We start from the raw sequence: 22092 nt of genomic DNA, 5'->3' as shown, positions 1-22092 counted from the left end.
ATTTATTTTGGAGTTTTATATAGTGCAAACCAGACCCTTGCTTGTGACAGAGCGCTATACAATAATAATAAAAGTAAGTATGATATAAAAGGAAGTAATCTATAAAACCTTGTATAGGTCATGTAGACCATCTTTACAAAGGCAATTGGTAAGAGGTGAGACAGGAGCACATAAATTGTAAATACTACTAGAATGGCAATTTGGTCCGATAGTTGTTATAACTGTAATCTAGAATTCCGAGGTAGGGACGACAGACAGCCACAAGAACTTTAAGCAGGAGGAGAGGGGCATGGCCTCAATGTGGGAGGAAATAGTATAGAAGAATTTATACTTCCTGAAGATAGATGAGGATGAGTTACATCTGATCTCCGGAGGGACAGAGTTCCAGATTTTGGGGCAATTACAGTGAAGGTTTGATTTTAGGTTTTCTTTTTGTTAAAATTATGTGGTTTAAGTAGTGGGGAGCTTATGCTTCTTGAAGATCTGTTTGCGCCTGATAGTCTGTTTATGGGTCAGATAAAGGCGGGTATTGTGGTACAGCGCTTTATGGGTCATACAGGCAATTTTGCAATGGATCCGGGAGAGATGGAAGAAGCTTGAGACACCAAGGAACACCGGGGACTGATTGGATAGATCATGATTGATAAGAATGATCTGCTTTTGATGAAATGAACAATTTTAACACTGTACTGGAGAGGCCCATCCTGTATTTTGGTATGTTAAAGGGTTTCATGATTGACGGTGTTAAATGCAGTTAACAGACCAAGTAGGATTAGTAGGCAAGATTCATTTTGATCCAAATTGCGAAAGAACATCGTCCATAATGTGGATTATGGTTGTTTCGGTGCAATGGCCCGGTCGGGAACCAGTTTGACATTGGTTGAGGAGTTGGAATTGCTCGATGTAATGTGAAGATGTTAGACATAGGGCAGTAGTTATTTGGGTCAGACTGGTCACAGTTGGGCTTTTTAAGGTAGGGTTAACCTGGCTACTTTTTAGACAGTCTGGTATGGAACCTTGGTTAATTTTAGGCATTAATGATCCTAATCCATAAGGGGAGTTGGAGAGAAATTAACTTGCTAAGGAGTTTGGAGGGGTGGGGTTCCTTGAAGTGGTTTTGATTATTTCGGGGAGGTCAATAGATTTTAGATGTCATTCTTGGAGGTTGTGAAGGTGGACCAGGTGGTGGTGGTAAGTCAGGGGGGAGGGGTTCTTGGGCATTCTTCCGCATTGGGCATGGAGTGGAGAGAAGGTTGGATTTGCAGGGTATGAAGTTCAAAGCGTTCTGGATATCGGTGGAGATTAGCAAGGTTTTCTCAGTAAAGGATGCAAACATTTTGCAGTTAGGTAGAGAGAGTCTGAGAAGGGGGACTGCGGTTCCAGATCATTTTTTTTAAATAATTTTGAACCGTTTAAAAAAAAAAAAAAATGTATTGTCAATTTACCCATCCCCATGCAGAGCCCTGTAATCCAGAGACGTCTGCCATATCCTTCATACATGTACATACAGGCAACAGACAGTTGTATATTCAAAAACCCTCAACTACCCTTCCCGAACCCCCCCCAACACAGTGATCGCACTTCCTCCACCTAGACCTGCTCTCCCACTTCCATCCATCACGCTCTCCCCTTGAATCGTTCGCACCCCCGCGTTGCTCCCCCCCCCCCCCACCCCCCCCCCATGGCCACTGACTCCCATGTATAGCTACCCCTATGGGTTGCAGATCTTATAATGCTTGCATGGGCACCCCCTGGCCACAAAGACTGGCTGCTCTAGCCCCATACAAAAATCCAAACCGTTCTTCCATCCCGTCATGGAAGGGGCTCGTGACGCCTTCCACTCCCTTGCAATATCCCGCTTGGCCAGGGTGAACCCCAACAATTTTGAACCGTTTTTTAGGGCAACAGATTACTGTATCAAGTTAGTTTTGAAAGCACGCTGCTTTGGAGATCCTGATGTGCCTATTATAGGCGCGCCGTCTTTTTCATAGGAGCTTGAGGTTGGACAAAAAAAGGGTATGACTCATGCTTCTTCTACAAGCCTAGGGCATCAGCTTTCTTCATTAAGGTCTCAGTTGAACCAGGGATTGGATCTTTTAAATGGTACCCTCTTTAGTTGTTTGGGGGCAATGGTGTCCAGGATTTTTTACATGGATTTGATGTAGTGATCCGTGAGGTCTTAAACGTCGTACAAGTGGGAGGGTGCTAGCAGGTTGCTGTTACTAACAGCCGACATCGATATTGGGATTTTGTTGCAGGTGTCTGACACAACGTTTTGCTTTCACTGGTTGACCTCTAGGAATAATTGCTCTTTCAGAAATGCAGATGGTGATGCAGTGGTGGTCAGACCACTCTCAAGGTAGGATAGAATCAATTTGGATGGTATTGTCTTTTGATTAGGTCTAAAATGGCCCCTTTGATGTGGGTCGGGCTGTTGCAGGCTTGGATATGGTTGAGGTCCTGGAGGAAGGATTTGAAACTATTCATGAGGGTTACTGGAATTGTTCCATTGAATGTTCAAGTTGCCAAGAAAAATCTGGTTCTTGTCCTCTTCATTGTTAGAGGAGATAATTTCCATTTATCTGTTCAATGAATGTGTAGTTCTCTCTGGGAGGGTGGTAAAACTTATGTAGGGAGCATGTTGAGTAGTGGTCAGTGATCATGTTGATCCTGCAGTATTTGCTGGAGGGAAGTGATAGAAAAATGTTTCACGGATCTGTTTGTATGTGCAGGCTTGGCCACCCCTGAGCAGCCGGAGTGATTTAAGTCTAATGATGTCATGATTAGGGGGACTAGTATGTCTAGAATTGGGAATTAGATTGTTTTGCCAGGTTTCGGTGAGTGTAAGGATGTCAAGGTGTTAAGAATAAGATCGGCTATGTCAGCTGCATGTTTCACAGCTGAACGATAATTCAGTAAAGAGCGTTTAATTGGATGTTTTTGTAGTAATCCTAGACGTATGGGAAATGGGTACTTGTTTGAGGTTTGCATTATTAATGTATCGAGATGGGGTGGGATTCCCTAAGAGGGCGATGGAGAGTAGTCTCAATTTCTCTAGCAGGTGTAGCGTGATCAGCCAAAGCACGGTTGTAGGTGGCTAGGAGGGAGAGGATGTCCTTATTTGATAGCTGTCTGACTAGTCTGTTGGGTTGGGTTGGGAGACGTGGTTGAGATTCAGTTTGACTCAAGATTGCTAGTTTGAACCTGGTATAGGAAAGTGGGGGGGAAGCAGAGTGGTGACTGTGTTAAGGACAACTTGTGTTCGAAATTGGAGATATGTGCTAGCTTGAGGATGTCTGGCCTAAGCAGCTGCAGTTCAGATATAATAGGGTCAAGCGCAGAGCAAGTATAGCGTTTTTTATTTTTTATGGGCTCCTGGCTAGTGGAAGCACTATGGTACGTAGAGAGCTGAGATGGGAGGGGGGGTAAGCATTGGTAGTGTTGCCAGTCTACATCTTGGTGATGATTTGGTTGACAGGGGGCAGTGAAAATACTGAGCCAGTTGGAGGGAGAGTTGATGCAGAGGTCCAAAGACAATTGAGAGGTAATGATAATGGATTGTTTTTGTCATGGGGCAGTGACTGCAATACCAATGGGGGAGGGGGTGTTTTGGATTGCAGTGATACCCATGACTGTATGGGTGTCTGCAGGGAAGAGAGGAGGGAAGAGGTAAATGGAGGTGGGAGTGATGGGGTTGTCACGAATGTGGATTCAGTGTGGAGTTATGAGGGGGAGGGTAAAGCGGTGGTCGTGTCTAATTTGTTCCTAAGGTAAGAGAAGAGGTCAGCGAAGAGTTCCAGTTTGCGATCTGACGATTGAACGCGCAGTGCTGTTGATATGGATGGAGATTGACATCTGCCTTGTACAAAGGTGAGGCTGTGATATTGAGTTTATGGCCATAAGGCATTTTCTTGTTGATGGAGATTTTGAGTTAGGGAGATAGGATTTATCTCCATTGAGCATGCTGATTTGCAATGAAGATGAGGTAGTTCAGTAAAGTACCCTTGTAGCAGACATGAGGGTTTCTTTATTTAGTTTAAGGATTCTGTGGCGTTTTTGGCTAGGTTGAGAGGGTAGTTTATTAATAATTGAGTTTGTGCCTTCAGGGGAGAATAGGGCGTTCAACTTGTTGGCATGTGGAGGGTCTATGAAGGGTGATGTAGGCAGGTGAGAGCACAAGATAGCAGATGGGAGCATCTTCCAAGATGACTGTCCTTTTGGGAGTGGGAGTGTAGGCAATTGCTTGGAGAGGCAGGGACATCCCTTTTTAGTCTATTTCCAGATGGGTTTTGCAAGTCCTATATCTATTTCAGTGGTCGATTTGAATGCAAGGATTGAGGAGCCATCTTGGATGGTAAATGTGAATGGTTACGGAAAAAATTGCAAATTTAGGTGACGTAACCTTTTGAGGGGTAAAAGCCAGTGCGCTGTATAGAGAAGTTAAAGTGATCATCCAAGTTATAAATATCTGTCCTTGCCAGCAGGATTAATCACGTCTGGCAAATTCCCGTGAAACTTAAGGAACGTGTTAAGTAAAAAATACCGAGGCTCTTAAAGACAAGCGGCCTTGTAACCGCTCTCAAGATGTAGGCGGGAGACTGCGAGTAGGTAAGTGACAAGCTGTATAAAAAAAAATTCTGTGCAAGGCTTTGCTGGCAGAACCAGAGACCTAGCACTGACTGGAAATCGGTAGGGGACTTCCATAAAGGGAGATGCTAGTTCAGGGTTCAGATGTCGGAGTGGAATCATCTGGAGAGCTGAGCTCTATACAAATAGCAAGCGTAGTGGTGTGATCACGGAGTATATCTGAACATGAGGGCTCGCGAGCGCAATGCTTTGACAATGGCGCGTTGTGAGCAGCAATCCTGCGGGGAAACAGTAAAGCCGCTTCGCAGCGGGGACTCATCGAGGTACATCCGAGACTGTTCAATTGCTGTGCGGCAGGTAACGTGCTGGGTCCAGGGTCGGTGAGGGATGGCTGTACCCCACACCTCTCTCACTGGGATGGAAAACTCCTTTCCCAACCACTGAACCAGCACCAGATCTCGGGTGACCACGTGGGGGGGTGCGAGTCAGCGGGATCGGTGATTGTTTCAGCTGGCCCAAACAAGCCGGGATTGAAGCATTCGAGAACTAGCATAACCTGCCTGCAGCTCACTGGGATCTACTGTCCGTTGCGGGCACTCACCGCAGGCTTGTAGACGAGATGGTAGTTTCAAGACCATCGAAGAATCAAGGAGTCTGTGTGACAAGGAAACTAGCACTGTTAGAACTGAAGACCTATCTGGGTGTGCAGCGATGAAAGTGCATTAGTCATCCCTACTGTAGGGCAGCAGAGGCCGACTAAAGCAGGTATATTCACTGAAAAGTGATCCAAAGTTGGGAAGCCACATCGGGGTTAGACCTTCCTGTGGCCATCTTGGACTGGAGTTCGGACGTTCACCCAAGCCTGAATACCCGCCAAAGAACCTAGTATTATACATCTTTATTCTGCTGCGTGTAACTGCAAACCCAACATTCTAAAACATTCCGCTCTGACACCTACGTCCTAGCTCTACGTTGTCCGTTAGGAGCCAAAAGGGTTCCGTCATAAAACTTGCAAGACACTACACATTGCACTTGTGTGAATTAACAAGGCAAATATAAATTAATCCCTTGAAGCCGAGATTAAATCGGGTCCAATAGCTAACAAAGTCACTGGAAAGTTTTTTTGTTTTTTTACTAAGTCTAAAAAAAATGCTTCATATTTAAGATGTTAACATGCCTGTTTCCTTTAAAGGGAAAAACTCTGTACAGGTTTCCGAAATCTGCTGTAGCTTAATTATGCATCAGTCAGGACAAGATGCAAATTTCCCACTTTTAAGATTAATACTATCAACTTGTGTCTTCAGACTTGCGTGTGTGAATTATTTGCACAGTTCACAAATAAGGTCCCCTGTTCAGTACTTGACATAGAAGAGGACAGGTTAGGCCACGTACGGCCTGTGGTCCGCATGCAGCACTCACTACCTTTTACGTGCTGCCCCCTGGTCAACAGCAGCACTAGGCTGCTGTGTAATCCACTCGGCACTAACATCAAACATATGTTTAAATAAACAGGCAAGCATTTATTTAAAGGTTTAAGTGAAGTTAAAGAAAGGAAGTACCTAGGGTGTCCTGCACCTCTTAACTTTAGCAACACACTTTTTAAAACCTCTTGCAGCAAAAGTGTAAAAATGTTATACTGTCTTCTAAATTCTAATAGTGTATTTCATTAAGATGCAGAACCGTTTCTCCTTAGAATATCAGATTATAGAAGTGCGTTGAAGTATTTTTTTTTGTTTAAAGTGATTGTTTTCAAACATGAATTTAAAAACATTTATTCATCCCTTGACCCTAACAATGCCAATATTGAACTAAGAGTTAAGTCAGTTATGTGCATCCTATCGAGTGGCCTGGGTTTCTATTATACATGAACAACATTATAATTGATCAACACAGGAGAGGATTTTGTAAAGCGCACACCCTGAAGGTAGATTTCGAGGTCTTCCTATATGTGATAATGAAGGAAAGTGATACCATATGCCTAGAATCGCATAATTTGGTAAAGTGGGGAAGCGGAGATTAATCCCAGGTTCTCTAGTTTATCATGGTGCAGTTCATCACTAGATATATATTCGTTGCTTTCCCCTATACCCACCCTACCACAGACTCTGCCCACCAACCCTCCTGCCCCAACCACCTCCCTGCTGGCATCAATGCAGCCCTTGGTCACATCACAGACCAAACGTGTTGGACCCTGGGAAAATGTTTGCGAGTAGCCATGGGTTAGGCCAACAGGCTCTTAATTGCTTCAGTAAATATTGGAGCACTGTGTCATCAAAACCTTTAAATTTGCCTCCGTATTGATGTAGTATAAATCTGTGGAAATCCTTCAAGTAGTGTCAAGAGTTGAGTGTGTAGATTTTTAATGACTGGTATAGGGTAATAAAGTCACATTTTGAATTCTCCAGAAACTTAAATAACAAATATTTGCCTTTCTTTCAGAAAACAAAAAAGGACTGTACCTTTCTCCATTTCATGACATTCCCCTATATGCTGGCGAGGACAAGGTAAGGCACTGCTGTGACAAAGAATCATGAGGTCTTTAACTGACATTGTGCATTTTAACTCGTTATCCTATCCATTTGTTAGGTAAGGTTCAAGTTACTGCACTAAGACCAATCGAGTTCCCATTTGTTCCACTTGAAGCTAAATAATAGAGGTAGAGCACTAAAAAGTCAGCGATTCCGAGAAGGTGGCATGCATCAGTCATGAGTAAATGGATTCAATAGTTTTTTTGGGTTGGCTTTAATGGTGCCTTAGTGACCTTCATGCTTGATCTTCCATTGGTGAGGAATGTAGACAAGCCAAGAGGATTTTAGGAATTACAATAAATTGCGTTTTGATTTGTAGGACTCAGTGGTCTAAGTGGGCCGGATCAATTGATTGCGATCTTGCCATTTAAATATATATAGATATATATTTTACAAATGCAGGTCTGCCACTTTTTCATCACAAACACAACCGTTCTTGGACTGCTAAGGCCGACCTTGAGGTGTCTCTGGCTGGCAAACGTCAGACAAGAGGTGGGGGGGGGGGGGGGGGGGGGGGGGGTACCAGGTGGAGTCTCCTATACTGTGAAGCTGAGGGAGGGACAAATCTAAAGAAGAAACACGCCTTCTCGCCAGGGAGCCTGCTTCTTGAAAGATATGTCAATGTATGCAATTGGTTAATCAACAAATCTAAAAGCTGTTTGGAAGCTAGCGTACATCTTTAATAGAGGTGCCAAAGGTGTATTCTTTTTGAGATGTGAGGGTTATAGTAACTGAGGTTTGGAAGGCATCCTTCTAATAGAAGCTTTAAAAATTGTATTGGGTACATTCTGATCCTTTATCACTAATATATGTTGGAAACCATTTTATCTTAAAGCGTAAATCTCGCTGCACTTTGACGCAGCAGACCATCTTATACCATCTCAAATACCATTTTTAAATAATGACTTGCATATCTGCAGAGGTGTCCGTTGCAGGCTAAGTTCTCGTAGCTCTATAAATAATCGCCTTCTCCACTGCATCAATTAAGATTCACTTCTGTGACGGTCTGGTTAGACGCCCAGACTTCTACAGTGATCACATTAACCAATTGATCTTTCATTACTGAAAAGAGGACGTTTCCCTCTGATTACTTTAACTTGCATTTATTTTATTAAGGTATGTGTTATATTTTTATAGGTATTTGCCTAAGCTGAATGGCCAACAAATAGATGCAGTATATTGTGTTCTTTTTAGACACATTACTGACTCCACCCCCACATTCACTGACCCTGCCCTCGCTGCAGTCATTTTCACAATTCCCCTACATTTTGAAGCACTTAATGGCGCTGGTAGTACTGCACTTTGCACAGTTGTGCATCCATCGCTCTGCCTTTTGCTCCATACAGTCTGATGACATGCCTAGGATATTACAGGCGGATACGAAGGACATTATTAATGTAAGTTACTGCTCAGCAGCGCCACATCTTTTATATAGGAATCGAAATAACCTAACTGCTCAAGGCTTTTTTTAAATAAATGTAAAGTTGCTGTTTTTACATCACTGTTCTAAAATCCCGTGTTGATTAAAAGCAGTCTTCTGACAAAATAACATGATTCTTTTAATAGTACAACCTTTAGTTACCATCTGTATACCCCAAAAAATCACATTTCCTCATGTTCACTGTCCCCTCAGATCTTTTAACATCTTTCTTTTTTAGTAAAATCCTGTTGCTATTTTTGCCTTGGGCAAGGACCAGTGCAGAAAGAACAATTGATGGACAGAATGCAGAACAATGTCATACATTCACACCCAGGACAGAGATCTGGGCCTAAATCCATAACTTTTTTTGCTCCCCCATGCCATTCCAGTTTGAACTCTGCCATATGCAAATCAGTCTTGACTCTGCGCCCTATGGGAACAGTTCAGCCCGAACTGCCAGGCCCTCCCTGGACTGGAAACAAGCATCCTAGGACCGGTTTTGAGGTTTCACCCCTCATCAGCCAGGATAGCTTGACTCCAGTGGCATGGAGAGCACGGGACCCTTGTCAGGGGATACCCGTCCCACTCTGTGACAAATGCAAAAAGAACAATTGATGGACAGAATGCAGAACAATGTCATACATTCACCCCAGTACAGAGATCTGGGCCTTAATTCATCGTGTTTTTTTGCTCCCCATGCCATTTCAGTTTGAACCCAGCCATATGCAAATAATGCATTTGGCAGTTATCTTAATATCGTGACTGTGATCGCTGAATTTAAATACAGATTTTATTTATATGACTGATTTAATGTAGTACCTGCTGCCACCCATATCAAAATCTTAAACATGTTTTTTTCAATCTTGTCTTTGTTGGGAAAGAGTTATTGCATCTCCGGATGCTTGCTGATTTTGAAATGCTTCATGCTCTCAAACCATTCAAAAATTACCGCTCTTGAGTGCTCATGCATGCGGGCATACAGGGGACCATCATGGAATGTTTTTCAAAGTATAAACAAAGATGGATGAAATGCATGAGCATGCGTGCACATGGACCCATCTTGGATTTAAAAAAATATATATCTTTTATAAATGGCCACCAATGCTTGCACTTGCTCTTTTTATGTACTCTGACTATCTTAAAAGGATTTTTTTGGTTCATTCTTAATTTACCCTTCCATGCAAACAGACACGAGCATCCCAGTGAGCAGGTGCTGGGCCCTAGCGAAAAAGTTAAAAGAAAACAAGTTTTTAAGAAAGCCAGGAACTGAAATGGAGTACTGGGGCGGGTGAGTTCACTGCGCAACAGTGAGGAGAGCTTAAGAGAAAATGGACCAAAGCATGCAGACTGTTACCACGTGCCACGCCCTTGCAGAAGCGGAACCAAATTGGCAACAGTGCAGTGAGCAAGGAAATGGATGTGCTCCTATGTATCTAAAATGCAAATAGAAACTGTTCCTTCACATCAGCAGGGAAGGCTACAAGTCCTCCGATAATAAGCACGGTCAAGCAGAAATTACCCTGGTAATGTAAAGAACAATTCTTGACGATCTCTTTTTGTGCTGTACCCAACTCTGTGAGGTCTCTGACAGAGCGAAGCTCACCAAGTTACGCTGCAAAACCTACTACCGGAGACTTACTCTGGCCCTCTCAGTATAGCCGCACCATGCCCCAATAACTGCTACCCGGTGAACAGAAATGCTGGAGAATAAAGAAAGGGTCATTTAGTTACTTGCATATTGGAAATGTCCTTCTCTGGACACCAAAACAGACGCATCAAAACGATGTGACCAGATATGAACACTGATGCCATGATTGTGCAATACCACCTTGGCACAGGGCTTCTTAACTGCCCAAGATGAGCAACTTGCCAGTGTGACAGTTAATTGCTTACAAAGAACGAAACTGCTAAAAATTGCTTACTAGTTAGATTACTCCGAGCAAAAAGGTCCGTTAAGCAACAAGAATCGAGGCCAACATTGCAATGAGATTCATAGTCTTACGTTTAAATGACACTTATGGCTCACACTGTGTGACATCACCCAGCTTTCCAGTATGCCCCTTTGACTGCCACAGTCGGGTCAAGCAGCTAGAAAGTCAGGGATACGTCTAAAAGCATGTGGTGTGGGACTGGATCCAATGCGACTGTTGCTGCACTGGGGGCCACTCTTCTAGCTTGTATTAGGGCCCATGTCACATTTGCTATGCCGCTGCATAAAATGGCATTGAGCACAAGACTACAGAACAGGGGATTTTGAATTAAATGGGGACTCAAAACTGGGGGCAGAGCCAATAATGACGGCCAAAGTAATACTGACAAAGGTGGTTTGTTTCTGGTTTTTTTGAAATCCCAATGCACACACATGGAGAAGGAAGTCTTGCTTCCAGTAGGCTGGTTGGCCAACTTGAACATGCGCTCAAGGACGCATAACTGCAGGCCCCATTTTATGGAGTTAATGTTGAGGGCATAGGATGCCCGGGGGAGGTATCCATCCGGTAAACTGGACCCCTGACGCAAGGTCACTTCAGTAGGAGGTTGGGACCTAGCGCCAGTCGTTGACCTTGTCGTAGGCTCTAACAGGGATACGCAGAAAGATATCTTCACCACGTGGCTTACGATTGGAATGGCTATGTATTAGAAGCATGTTAAGGTTTCCCAATTGACATCCTGTGCCTATCAATGTTATGGACTTTCTACGTATTGTGTACATAATGTAAATAATAATTTTTATGTTTTGATGAATATTTGATGTAATAAAATACGGCCGGGGTTTACTACGCCTAATCCAAACAACTGTGGTGTTTGAATTGTTTGCCTTGGGGGCGGCTAGCTACATGGGAGCCAGGAGGGTCTCCACCCCAAGGGTTTTTTTTCTTAAAAAGAGGGGGATTAGGCGGTACTACACCATATGCTGTTCGACGTAGTCAGGTGATGATTTCCGAGTTAATGCGGACACTGAAATAAAAACTGCACAGTAGGGCTTAATTTGAGTCAGTGGCTTCCAGTGCCCTGCACCTGCAATTAATCTTAAACACCGACACTTATGACAGTCTGCCACTTGGTGAAGCTGTTTGTCTGTTTTCGAGATGAACACAACAATAGTTGTTTATTCATTCAATATACATTAAGAGTGACTAATACCTGCCGCCCAACCATTCTTATAGCCTTACGGGCATGGAATAGTCTGAATTGTCACACTTGCAGGAGTGTGATGATTAGTAAATGTGTTAGTACTGTCATTGGCGTGCTGACGTGGGCTATGGGTTTTCTAGCCTTTCTTCAGTCAGACAGACAAAACCACTTTATTCGATTAATTAAAATCATAAAAGTACAATGCATAAAAACACACATAGAAAAAATTTGTTATCCTAAATACAAATGGGCAGTTAAAATATCATAAATCTAATATACATCATGATATCAAAATCCCGGTTAAAAACAGTTCCAGTTAAATTCATTCAACATTAACCATGGGCAATATTCTTTTTATTCGACTGACAGTAGCAACAAGGAAACTGGCGACACAAAAAATGTTCCTTACATCTAACAGTTGGAGATACAATAGGGCTGGTCTAACTTGAAAAAAGCCCTTTTCCCTCAAAAGAGGGACTAAAAACCTCCTCCGTATATCATTATAAAAATCACAGAACATAATAAAGTGCAAAGTACCCTGAGGTGAAAAGTTATCGCACGGGCCGATCTCTATTTTACACCAGCCAGAAAAGTTGCCCAGCGTGAGGTGAATTAAATTAAAACTGAACCTAGTCAGGAGCCAACGATGAAGGTTTGGTCACAATTCTCAGGTAGGGCTCAATCAATGGGGAGGAGATTGTTAAATAATGAGCCTTAACCAAAGATTTTTGTAACTCTAGTTGCTCCTGTTCCAACAATAATAAATTTAAAACATGTGTTTTCACCCAGTTTATATCTTCTTTTTTAATCCCTGCTGGAGTGTTATAGATTTCAGGACGCCCTAGTTTATAAAACATGCACTTTAGACAGCCACGGAATGCTACTGGCTTTATCCAGGACAACACAGTCTCGTATAATCTCGTGGTTCAGAGTCAGCTCAGGATTGAGCCATGTTTTAATCCAACAAACTAAGGGAGCCAATCACATACCCCAACCCCAATTCCTGATGAATAGAGAAAGTTGGGGTTGAGTGGGGCACAGACAAAAGGGTGCGTGTAAAATTATTTTCCGCCAGCTGCACCCCGGTCAATTGTTTGTAGCCCCAGATAGCAGCACCATATGTAGCAATAGCCAGACATTTAGATGGATAAATAGCAAGAATTGCTTCAAAGGGTCTAGCTCCCAGCCGCTTTGAAAACCCCAATAATGCTGATGTCGATCTGACTACTGCATTTTTCTTAGCTTTAAATTGGGGGACCCAGGAGCATCTATCATCAAACAGGACCCGCAAATACGTAAAAGAGGACGGTTTAAATACCTCGGCTCATTACAAAAAAAAGTTCTAGCTTTACTGGGTCTTTGACCCATTGTCATAACGTGCCATTGTCATAACATGTGATTTAGACATATTCACCACCAGGTCCAAGGATTTCATATGGGCCCCAAATGCATCCAAAAGTCTCTGAAGCCCTATAGCAGTCCGTGATAGCAACACTGCATCGTCCGCGTATAAAAGGACCGGGACAGTCTTGTTCCCCATACGGAGGCTGTCCAAGCTGGCCTTGTCCAAAGTTTTATCTAGTGCATTAATGTAAAGAGTAAAACGTAACAGCACCATAATGCACCCCTTGCGGACTCCTCTGGCCGACTTAAAATATCTGGTGCATTTGCCATCCCGGGTAACTCTAACTGCAGCTGAAAGATCCTGATGTAAATCTGCTAAAAAATATACCAGGCACGGATCAATACCCATATCAAGTAAAATGGACCACAGCTTCGATCTGTTAACCAGATCGAATGCCGAGGTGAGGTCCATAAAAGCCATTTGCAGGGAGCCTTTTTTTGCTATAGTATATTTACCTGCCAGTAAATATAGATTGAGGCACTGATCCATGGTACCTCTTCCTTGCCTGAAACCATATTGAAGATTGGATAAGACCCCGTTATCATTGACCCAATCTGTGAGTTTAGCCAAAATCACTTTACCCAAAATCTTTACGGCAGAGTCAATCCATGAGATAGGCCTGTAGCACCGTGGGTCCCCTCTCTGGCCTTTTTTGAAAACTGGTATAATAGACCGTGTCCAGGATTCAGGAAACCCCTGAGCTACTGATGCATTAAAAACACTTGCTAAAATTTTGGCCCAGAATTTAGGTTCACCTTTATACAGATCTGCAGGGACACAGTCAGGACCCGGGGCCTTATTGGTGGAAGTCTCTAGTATTGCCTTTTCAATATCCCCCTCTTTAAAAACCAGCAAATGGAGACCCCCATTTATATCTAAAACTGGAATGGTCTCAAAGTGCTCTAGCCACTGCTCTTCTGGGGTGTTAGTTTCCAGGCTATCGTTCCCTAGTCCCGAAAAAAAAAAAAAGGGGGGTATTGACAATAGCCCAGAATTTCGAGCTATTCTTTGACTTCTACAGACATTAATGCATTCCAGGCATCTGATTTAATTTCACTTTTGCGGGTGTGTATCATTAGCTTATAATACTTCCTGAGGCTGGCTATCTGCTTACTATCTCTTGGTGTTTTTTTTCAGGGCTTGTATTAAATTTTGATGGGCCCTGGAACAATTTGCATCAAACCACCTTTCACCGAAATTGGGTTTTAATTTCATTGGGACAGTCAAATCCATTGCTTACCTGCCCACAAATACCTTCAAAGGCAGCTTTTGGTGAAGTGTAATCTGTGCATTTTGCAATATCATTTTCAGCCTTCAAGCATAGATTAACAAAAAAAGATTCTGGGATTACCTTTGACCATTTGAGCCTTCTCCCCTTGTCAGATGTTACCACCCGGTTAGTTTCCAAGTTCCTACCCGGTAAACACAGAAGGCCCAGGTCTTTGTGTAACTCCAGGATTACTGGGTTATGATCGCTAAAAGCAGACAGGCTTGCATTGTAGAACACTACACTAAATAGCATGGAGGGAGACAAATATGTAATCAATGATTGTATCCCGTCCCTTGGCCTTGAATGTCTCGACCCGCTCCGATGGATCATTAAAACCGGGTTCAAAGAGGTCAGCTCCAGCAAGAAAATCCTCCAAAGCCTCCCCCTGATGTGTGCTCAAAGTGCGGTGGTACCGAATAATCAGGGCCCATTTCATCATCAACACAACAATTCATAACACAGGGATGAATATTAAAATCGCCCAGAAGTATAATTTGGAAAAAAGTTGATTGCTTCGCCCTGTAAATTTCTACAAAACTTTTTAAAAAGGATAAATGTTCATTCCTAAACTCACACTCCCCTGAATTATAAAAATTAATTAATATTTTAGACAAGTTGGTTGTGGTTAATTCCACTATCGGACAATTATGGGAACTTACTTAAACTTTGGGGAGCCTTTTAACTTTAGAGAAAATGGGAGCGCCAAGCCCCCCATGGCTCTACCTGCCGTAGTAGAACATGCAGGTAAATAAAATGTTTTAAACCCATCCAACCAAAAGTTGCTCTCCCTCTCCCACGTTTCCTGGAGGGCAATAAGATCGTATTTTTTTTTATAAAGTCTAGCCATCTGGGGGTCGTCCCTTTTAGATTTAAGACCCGCAATGTTCCAACTGATGATCTTGCAGTTTTGGGGGGCATCCAAATCTTTGGACTCTAAGTTGGAACCAGAATTCAGAGAACCATCAGGTAGTAAGTATAGTCAATTGTTCTCCTCTAACTGGGATAATGAAGAGAATCTGTTTGATAAGAATATACCCCCACATTCAAGACCTATATTCCCAGGGGGTATTTGCGGGGCTAGTTTATCTTTAATTCTAGTGCTTTCTGAGCAGCCCTCCAAATTTTTGGTTTCAATATAACATTGGGAGGGCTGATATTGCCTCCTCGAATGTGCCTCAGGATAATTTTTAACGTATAAATTTGGTCGGTTTACTGGGGGATAGAAGAAACCCAAAGGCAGAGCTCTAATGCTCCCTTTCCCCAAGTCCGAGGCATCCCAAAACAATCTTATCAGCTACATGTCTATTGCTGAAGTTAACAATACAATCTCCATCCACTTGTTTGGGACAATTGCCCACCCACTCCACCCTCCTGGCCATTATAATACTAGGAAAAATCTGTCTTTCCTGTACAGTACTGATCACACTTCTTCTTTTTTTTTTTTTTTTTTTTTTTTTTTTCAGCTTTTACTATCCAGTCCAGGGTGGAATCATTATCGTCTACACCAAGTGGTGGTACCCCAACAAGAACTGCGACCAGGGGACCAGCTTCTGGGGGGCGATTAAGAATACCATTTTTGATCTAACCAGCCTCTCCTGTGAGTGAAGGCCTATTGGTGACCAAAGTCTGTGCATTTACTGTCAGATCCCCAAGACACCCAATAGTACGGCCATGATAACCCTTCCTCTCAAAGGTGCCCTGGTGTACCACACGTTTCCCCAAGGAGCCAGAAACTAACCCATCCCCTGTTAATAGGGGATGTGATTGACCATCCGTAGAAACTATATCCGAGCGTAACCTGGATTCTAATTGGGCTTTTGGTGCGATAGTTACATCCCGGGTAGCCAATAACGGTTTTAAGGCTGTTAAAAAAGAATCAATACGTTCACATTTTTCCAAAATCCCAGTAACACAAGTATTCAAAGTATCTATAATGTCTTTAGCTATGCTAGTGAGAGCAAGTTCCAGCCGTGATGTAAACATCTCCTCGACTAGATCCCGTACAGATTGGTCAATATGAGTTGCTTTTGTTTAGACTTCTGAGTCGTTTACAAGATTTTCTACGGGTTCTCTTTTTACCACTGGGACCCCGAGTCGGACCTTTTGCAGCCTCCTCCAGGATCGGCAAAGGCTCATCAGAAACAACCATATCCCCCGACGGGACAGCAGCCCCAGTTGGAGAATACAACGCAACTAGTGGTGTAGTTATCAAGCCCAGGGGATCCAGGGGAATGGTGATATTTATCACAGGGTCAGATCTAATGTTCCGCTCATCTGATTCATCCCTCGTGCCCAGGCCCAGCTCTTTTTCTGCATTAGCAATTTCCTTGTTCAGGGCCCATACCGCCGAGGTTAAATAAGATCTAATAGATGCTGACTTTCTAGGCATCTTAGCTTTTAGCCCGCTCTGTGCTTGACTACATGGTTGCTTCCGCTTACCCATTGCTGACGTTAGAGGGGTGGCTCGACCCAGCCTCCTCCGGTCACGGACGGGCCCGCCCTCGTAGCGGGAGCCGCGATCCTCTTTAAGCGCCTCCTGGCGCGAGGTCAACCCAGCTGGTGGAGCCCAAGAGGAGTCTGGGAGCTGTAGTCTCTCCGGTGTCGCGCGGTACCCCTTTCTTCAGTCAACTCTTATGGTGTGGTAATGTCCATGTGGCGCAGCCTGGCTGAAATCAAATTGAGTGCTCTTCTGTAGACGTCCTAAAACCCCTTCATTGTTCATTTGACAAGCTTTGGCAAAGCCAGTAGGTCTGAGTTTAATGTGCTGACGCGAGGAAACAACATTTGTGTATGCATGGATTGGCACATTAAGGCCAGACTTATTCGCTTTGTTGCAGACACACAGACACACCGATGCACAAAAAGCCAGTTACAAAAATCCAACTGTATATACAACCCAAAAGGTAAAGGGGCTTTATATGAATACACATTAACCATGAAGCTGGACAAGGGCACAAATAACATCCCACTCCACAAATAAAGTGCATGCACTGTAGGGTTACAGGCCTTAAGCTTGAAGGCATGGGAGTGTTGGTGCTACTCAACCCATTCTGGAGCAACAGGATGAGATCCGAGACCAGCCTGCTAAGAGAAAATACATAATGCGGAAAAGCTGCGTGTGATTTGACACAAAATACATGTATTTCTGTGTATCAAAGTATTTTACTCCGCCTTAAAGACGTTATGGGTAACATACAGAATATTAGGCTGCTGATCTGCCCATGAAAGCTGTGGAACTGCGTTCTAGAAAATTCATACAAACGACACCAAAAGAATCGGTTCTTCTTTTAGTGTGAGTGTAGAGCATGGTCTCAGGAAAGAACTCCTATAATGGTGAAAGAGGGCGGTCCCGTACCTCTACAAGCGCACCATGCATCGGAGTCGCTGTTCAACGAAATGATTGAGGACGGGGTTTACTTTAAAAAGTGATGATGCTCCCTGGGCATGGATGCCTATAACCTCCTCCTTCTGCTGCAAGCATGGCTACTTGTTTTTACTGTTTGAATGAAACCACACCCTTCCGGCTCCTATGTTGAGGTGCGGATGGAGAATATAGAATGCTGTAGGGAGAGATAGATAGCCTTGTCCAAGTGGGTTGACACTTTAATTATCTATAAATCCCCCTCCCTCTCTGTTCAAGAATTTAAATGGAATCTCTGAAGGCTACGAATGCCTCCTGTTTGCTTTAGCTCCTCACTGTATCTGGCACTCTGAAGCGGCACCAGCTTCTTGTAACGGTTACAAACCACCAGTAAATAAACACAATTCCTATGTGGGTCACTCGCATCCTCAATAGTCTCACTCCTGCTTAGGGCATAGTAAGCACACTGCTGTGAGGGTTGCTATGAACACACTGAAAGCGAGCCATCTCTTGGCTTTGCTAGTGAGTGTTAATTCTGGACTATAACCTGAAACTGACAACCGGGAAAGGGTGTATTGCATTTGTTATTGTACTGATAATATTGTTGGTCTAGTGTATAGAGGTAAGTGTCGGTGTTACTGTAGAACTTGGCGGAATGGTTTCCTCCTTGGATATGCACCCATGAAACCACTCAGAACGAAGTATGTCACTGTGCAATCAGGTTCCTAGGCCCACACACCAAGTAAGAGTGGTTGTGGCTTTGTATCTCAATGGCCATCATCGGCTGACTAAACAGGCATGTCCTATATTCCCGATCTAACAGTAATAAAAATCTAGGCTATCCTGATGCCACCTTCCCTGGGAAACGTACAGAACTCAAATGAGCGTGGGCGTATTCAACATTTGACTGCCATTACTCCTCGGCCCAATATTCTAAAAACAATGAGTAAAGAGGTTTAAGTCTTCTTGGAGTGCAGCTTACAACATCACACCCATTGATAATGTACAATTTCGCACTGTTAGACTTAATAAAATATGTTCAGAGATGCTTTTTATTTTTCCTTTTTTTCCCCTTTCACCAAAAATGTGTGGTTTTGGCACTATATAAGGCATGGTATTTCTTCAGGAAGAGTATCTGTGGATGTGTGTAGTAGTCTTACAACATTTTTGTAAGTGTGTGAGACGAATATCAACCCACTTTATTTAGATGATCTAGAACAACCTGCCCTGAAGTGAGATGGTTATCATGGAGCCCCAACCCCCCTCTCAAATTAACTATTGTGTTTTTTTTTTTTGTTTTTTTTTGGCCTCGCCTGAGCCTGCGCTCCGCGAGGCTTCTAATTAGGACTCTTAAATCTGAGCACACGCTCTTGCGTGTGTTTTTTATTTTTTTGTTGCTCACACCCTATTGGCCTTTTGCGTGCGTCTTTCTAAGAATTGGCCAAAGGCATGTGGATGTCCCGCCTACTCTCTCCCCTGGCCTAGGGAGCTGGGGAGCGAGCAGCGGCCTGCACTGTTCTGCTGCATTTCATAAATTCTTTGTAGTGCACGTGCGAGCACCACTTGCGGGCTTTGTTTTAAATTCCTTTTAGCGCGCGTCGCTCCTGGGCTTGTTCTGTACAGCTGTGAGGCTGCAGTTTGGCTTTGTCAAAAACCTTTGCTGTGCCTTGGACTTCCCTGAGTTGTACTGCTCAAGTGCGAGTGGCGGCTGTAATTTACTGGCAGTCTCCAACAGCTCTGGAAGCTCAGCTGGTACACCCTGCAGGCAACGTGCGAAGATCTCCTTGTTTGAGTTTTCAAATGAATTTGCGCAGCAGTGAAGACAAAGCGCAGACCTCTGCTTTGTTGAATCCATTCTGGGCGTTCTAGCCGTACATTGAGTCTGACGTCCCCTGGCTTTAACCCTCTCTCTGTATGCTGTTTCCAGTGTTCCATCTGTATGTTTGTTACATGACACAGAGTGAGAAACATGAAATAACAAAAAAGGAATTAAAAAGGAGCACATTTGAATGAGCGGTTTCACACAAACTTTCAATGTGTATTGAACCCCAGCAGAAGTTTAATTCCATTTCATTCAATAAATGAGAAATTAGTTATTTGAAAAGACGCTTGCTTCAGTTTTTGGCAAGTGTTTTCCGTGCAATTGACCCAAAAGCATGATCCAGGCGGTTGTGTTAAGAGTAAAAAAAAAATGTCAGCAGTTTTTTTTTTTTTTTTTTTTAAACCTTCGCTTCCTCCTTTCCCCCCCCCCTCCCCCCCTCCATTCTCTCAATGCGTTTGCCTTCATCTGCCTTTGAGTCCTGCTGTTCGTTCTCTCCCACTCACCGGCATCGCACCCTCCTCCTTACTGTCCCTTTACACCCCCGCTGCCAGTTCCCTGACGTAATTATCGTGTCCACCTGCACGGGGGGGGGGAGGGCTTTCATTCTCGCATCCCCTCCAGCTTATGCTCGCTACCTCGCTTCACTCTTTCGCCCTTTCACCCATCAATGCCTTCTCTCTCCCGCCCACTTTTTTTTTCTTTTTTCACCAAGTCCACCTGCTCCTCTCTCACTCTTACTTTTCTTTTCACACACCGCTATTCCTTCTCCCCTCACCCTCTCTCTGACCCCCCCCCCCCCCTTCTTCTCTCAAGCCTTCCCTTTTCCTCCCCTCGATTCTCTTCCCATTTACCCCCTCCCCATAAGCCACCCTCTTTTCCCCCTCTCCCCTTCTCATTGGCTCCTGTTGCTCACCGACTTCTGCCCTAGCCCCCACCACCCAATATGACACACGTGAGGTACGCTCCTTCTGTGTCCCCATCACCATCTTAGGTTTGCCTCCCACTCCGGCACCACCGAAAACGAGGCGCACCCACTCCCCCAAACTTACATGGTCCCGTAACTGCTTGGAAAGTGCTTCGGGGCTACACGTCTCTGGCATGAAGCACTATACCAACTTATTCCTCCACGCTCTCTGTGCCCTCCACCCACCCCGTGCCCTTGCTGGGAGGCACGAGTGGGGGTTTACTCCTCAAAGGACGAGGCAAACCCCCGACATGACACAGAGGGCATCTTCTGGGTCCATGCGAAGGCCTTGGTCGCAACATAAGACGCCAAGACAAGGATGGGCAGGAAACCATGTTCTATTACTTACCGGTAATCTTCATTACTCCGGGTCCCGTTGTCCTCGTCCCATTCATTAACACATTGGAGATAACTATCCCCCGACAGAAAAAAAAGAGCAGAGGCATGCTGGGACCCTACTACTGCCCCTCCCACCAGGAGTACATAAGCAGTACTTACCCAGCATCTCGTCTGTACAACCAAGCCCAGACAGGAAGGCCGGCCGCCCGGGAGAGAGGGAGGGGCGCATGAATGGTACGAGGACAACAGGACCCGGAGTAATGAAGATTATCGGTGAGTAATAGAACATTACCCCCAGGTCCCTTCTGTCCTCGTCCCATTCATTAACACATTGGAGAATACCAAAGCAGAAAACCGGTCTTCCACACCCACAAGCAACCCAGGAAACCACAACAAAAGCAGCAACCCAAGGGAGTACCGAGAAGGAGGAAAAGGGGGACCGCAGGTAACAACCGGAACCCAGAACAGGACAGCAGGGTCAGAACAAGGACCGGAGACAACCCAGAAGGCCAGAGCCCCAACAAGGAGGCCGCCAACCATAGAAACCGGAGACAGGGCAACCGGAACCAAGACCCAAAGGACACAGCCAAGCAACCCACCGGACAAGGCCGCCCAGCCCAGAACCACCGGAAAGGCACACAGGACACGCCTGCCACAAAGACACCGAGCAAACCGCGACAGCCCCAAAGAAGGCCAACAGAGCGCAGGCATAAGCACTGAGACCAACAAGGAAGGAGGAAGCACAGGCCAGAAACCGGCCCACACCACCAAAACTAACGACCCGACCCCAGAGAGCCCAGAGCAGGTACCGAACAGGAGCAAGACCCCAACCGAACAGAAAGACATGCAAGGGGAAAGAAAAACAAAAAAAACCCAGGAGGCCAAAAAACCCCACCGGGAAGGAGGCCCCCAGTTAAAACAGGAAGGACACCAAACCATAACAGCAGGGAAAAGGAGGTCAGCCCAAAGACCACAGGCCAGAGACGCCCCCCAGAAGGAACCAGCCGACCAGCAAGGAGAGGCCGACAAGACTGGAAACCAACAACGAACAAGCCCAACAAGGGCAGGGACAGAGCCACCGGCCACAACCCCCATAAAACCCCCAACCCCCAAAAGGGAGGGAGAACAGGGCAGGCAGGCCAGAGCAACCGGGAACAACCAGCAGTACCAAACCAGGAAACAACCAGGCAGGAACCCACCGAACCACAGAGGGCAGACAAACAGGCGCCCAGACTGCAGAGAACCGCATATCAACCCACACCCA

General features: G+C 44.6%; 1 protein-coding gene across 1 annotated transcript in view; it reads left to right on the top strand.

The window, feature by feature from the left end:
- PPA1 (inorganic pyrophosphatase 1) overlaps positions 1 to 22092 on the top strand; it is a 212331-nt gene that overhangs the window by 40709 nt on the left and 149530 nt on the right. Inside the window, exon 2 of the mRNA XM_085603855.1 lies at positions 7027 to 7091. Coding sequence (XP_085459981.1) covers positions 7027 to 7091 — 65 coding nt within the window. The remainder of the gene's footprint in view (positions 1 to 7026; positions 7092 to 22092) is intronic.

The sequence above is a fragment of the Triturus cristatus genome, chromosome 1_2 (assembly GCF_964204655.1).
Source record: "Triturus cristatus chromosome 1_2, aTriCri1.1, whole genome shotgun sequence".
Taxonomy (NCBI): domain Eukaryota; kingdom Metazoa; phylum Chordata; class Amphibia; order Caudata; family Salamandridae; genus Triturus; species Triturus cristatus.
The sequence above is the reverse complement of the archived record's forward strand: the minus strand, read 5'-3'. Positions and strand labels throughout refer to the sequence as shown.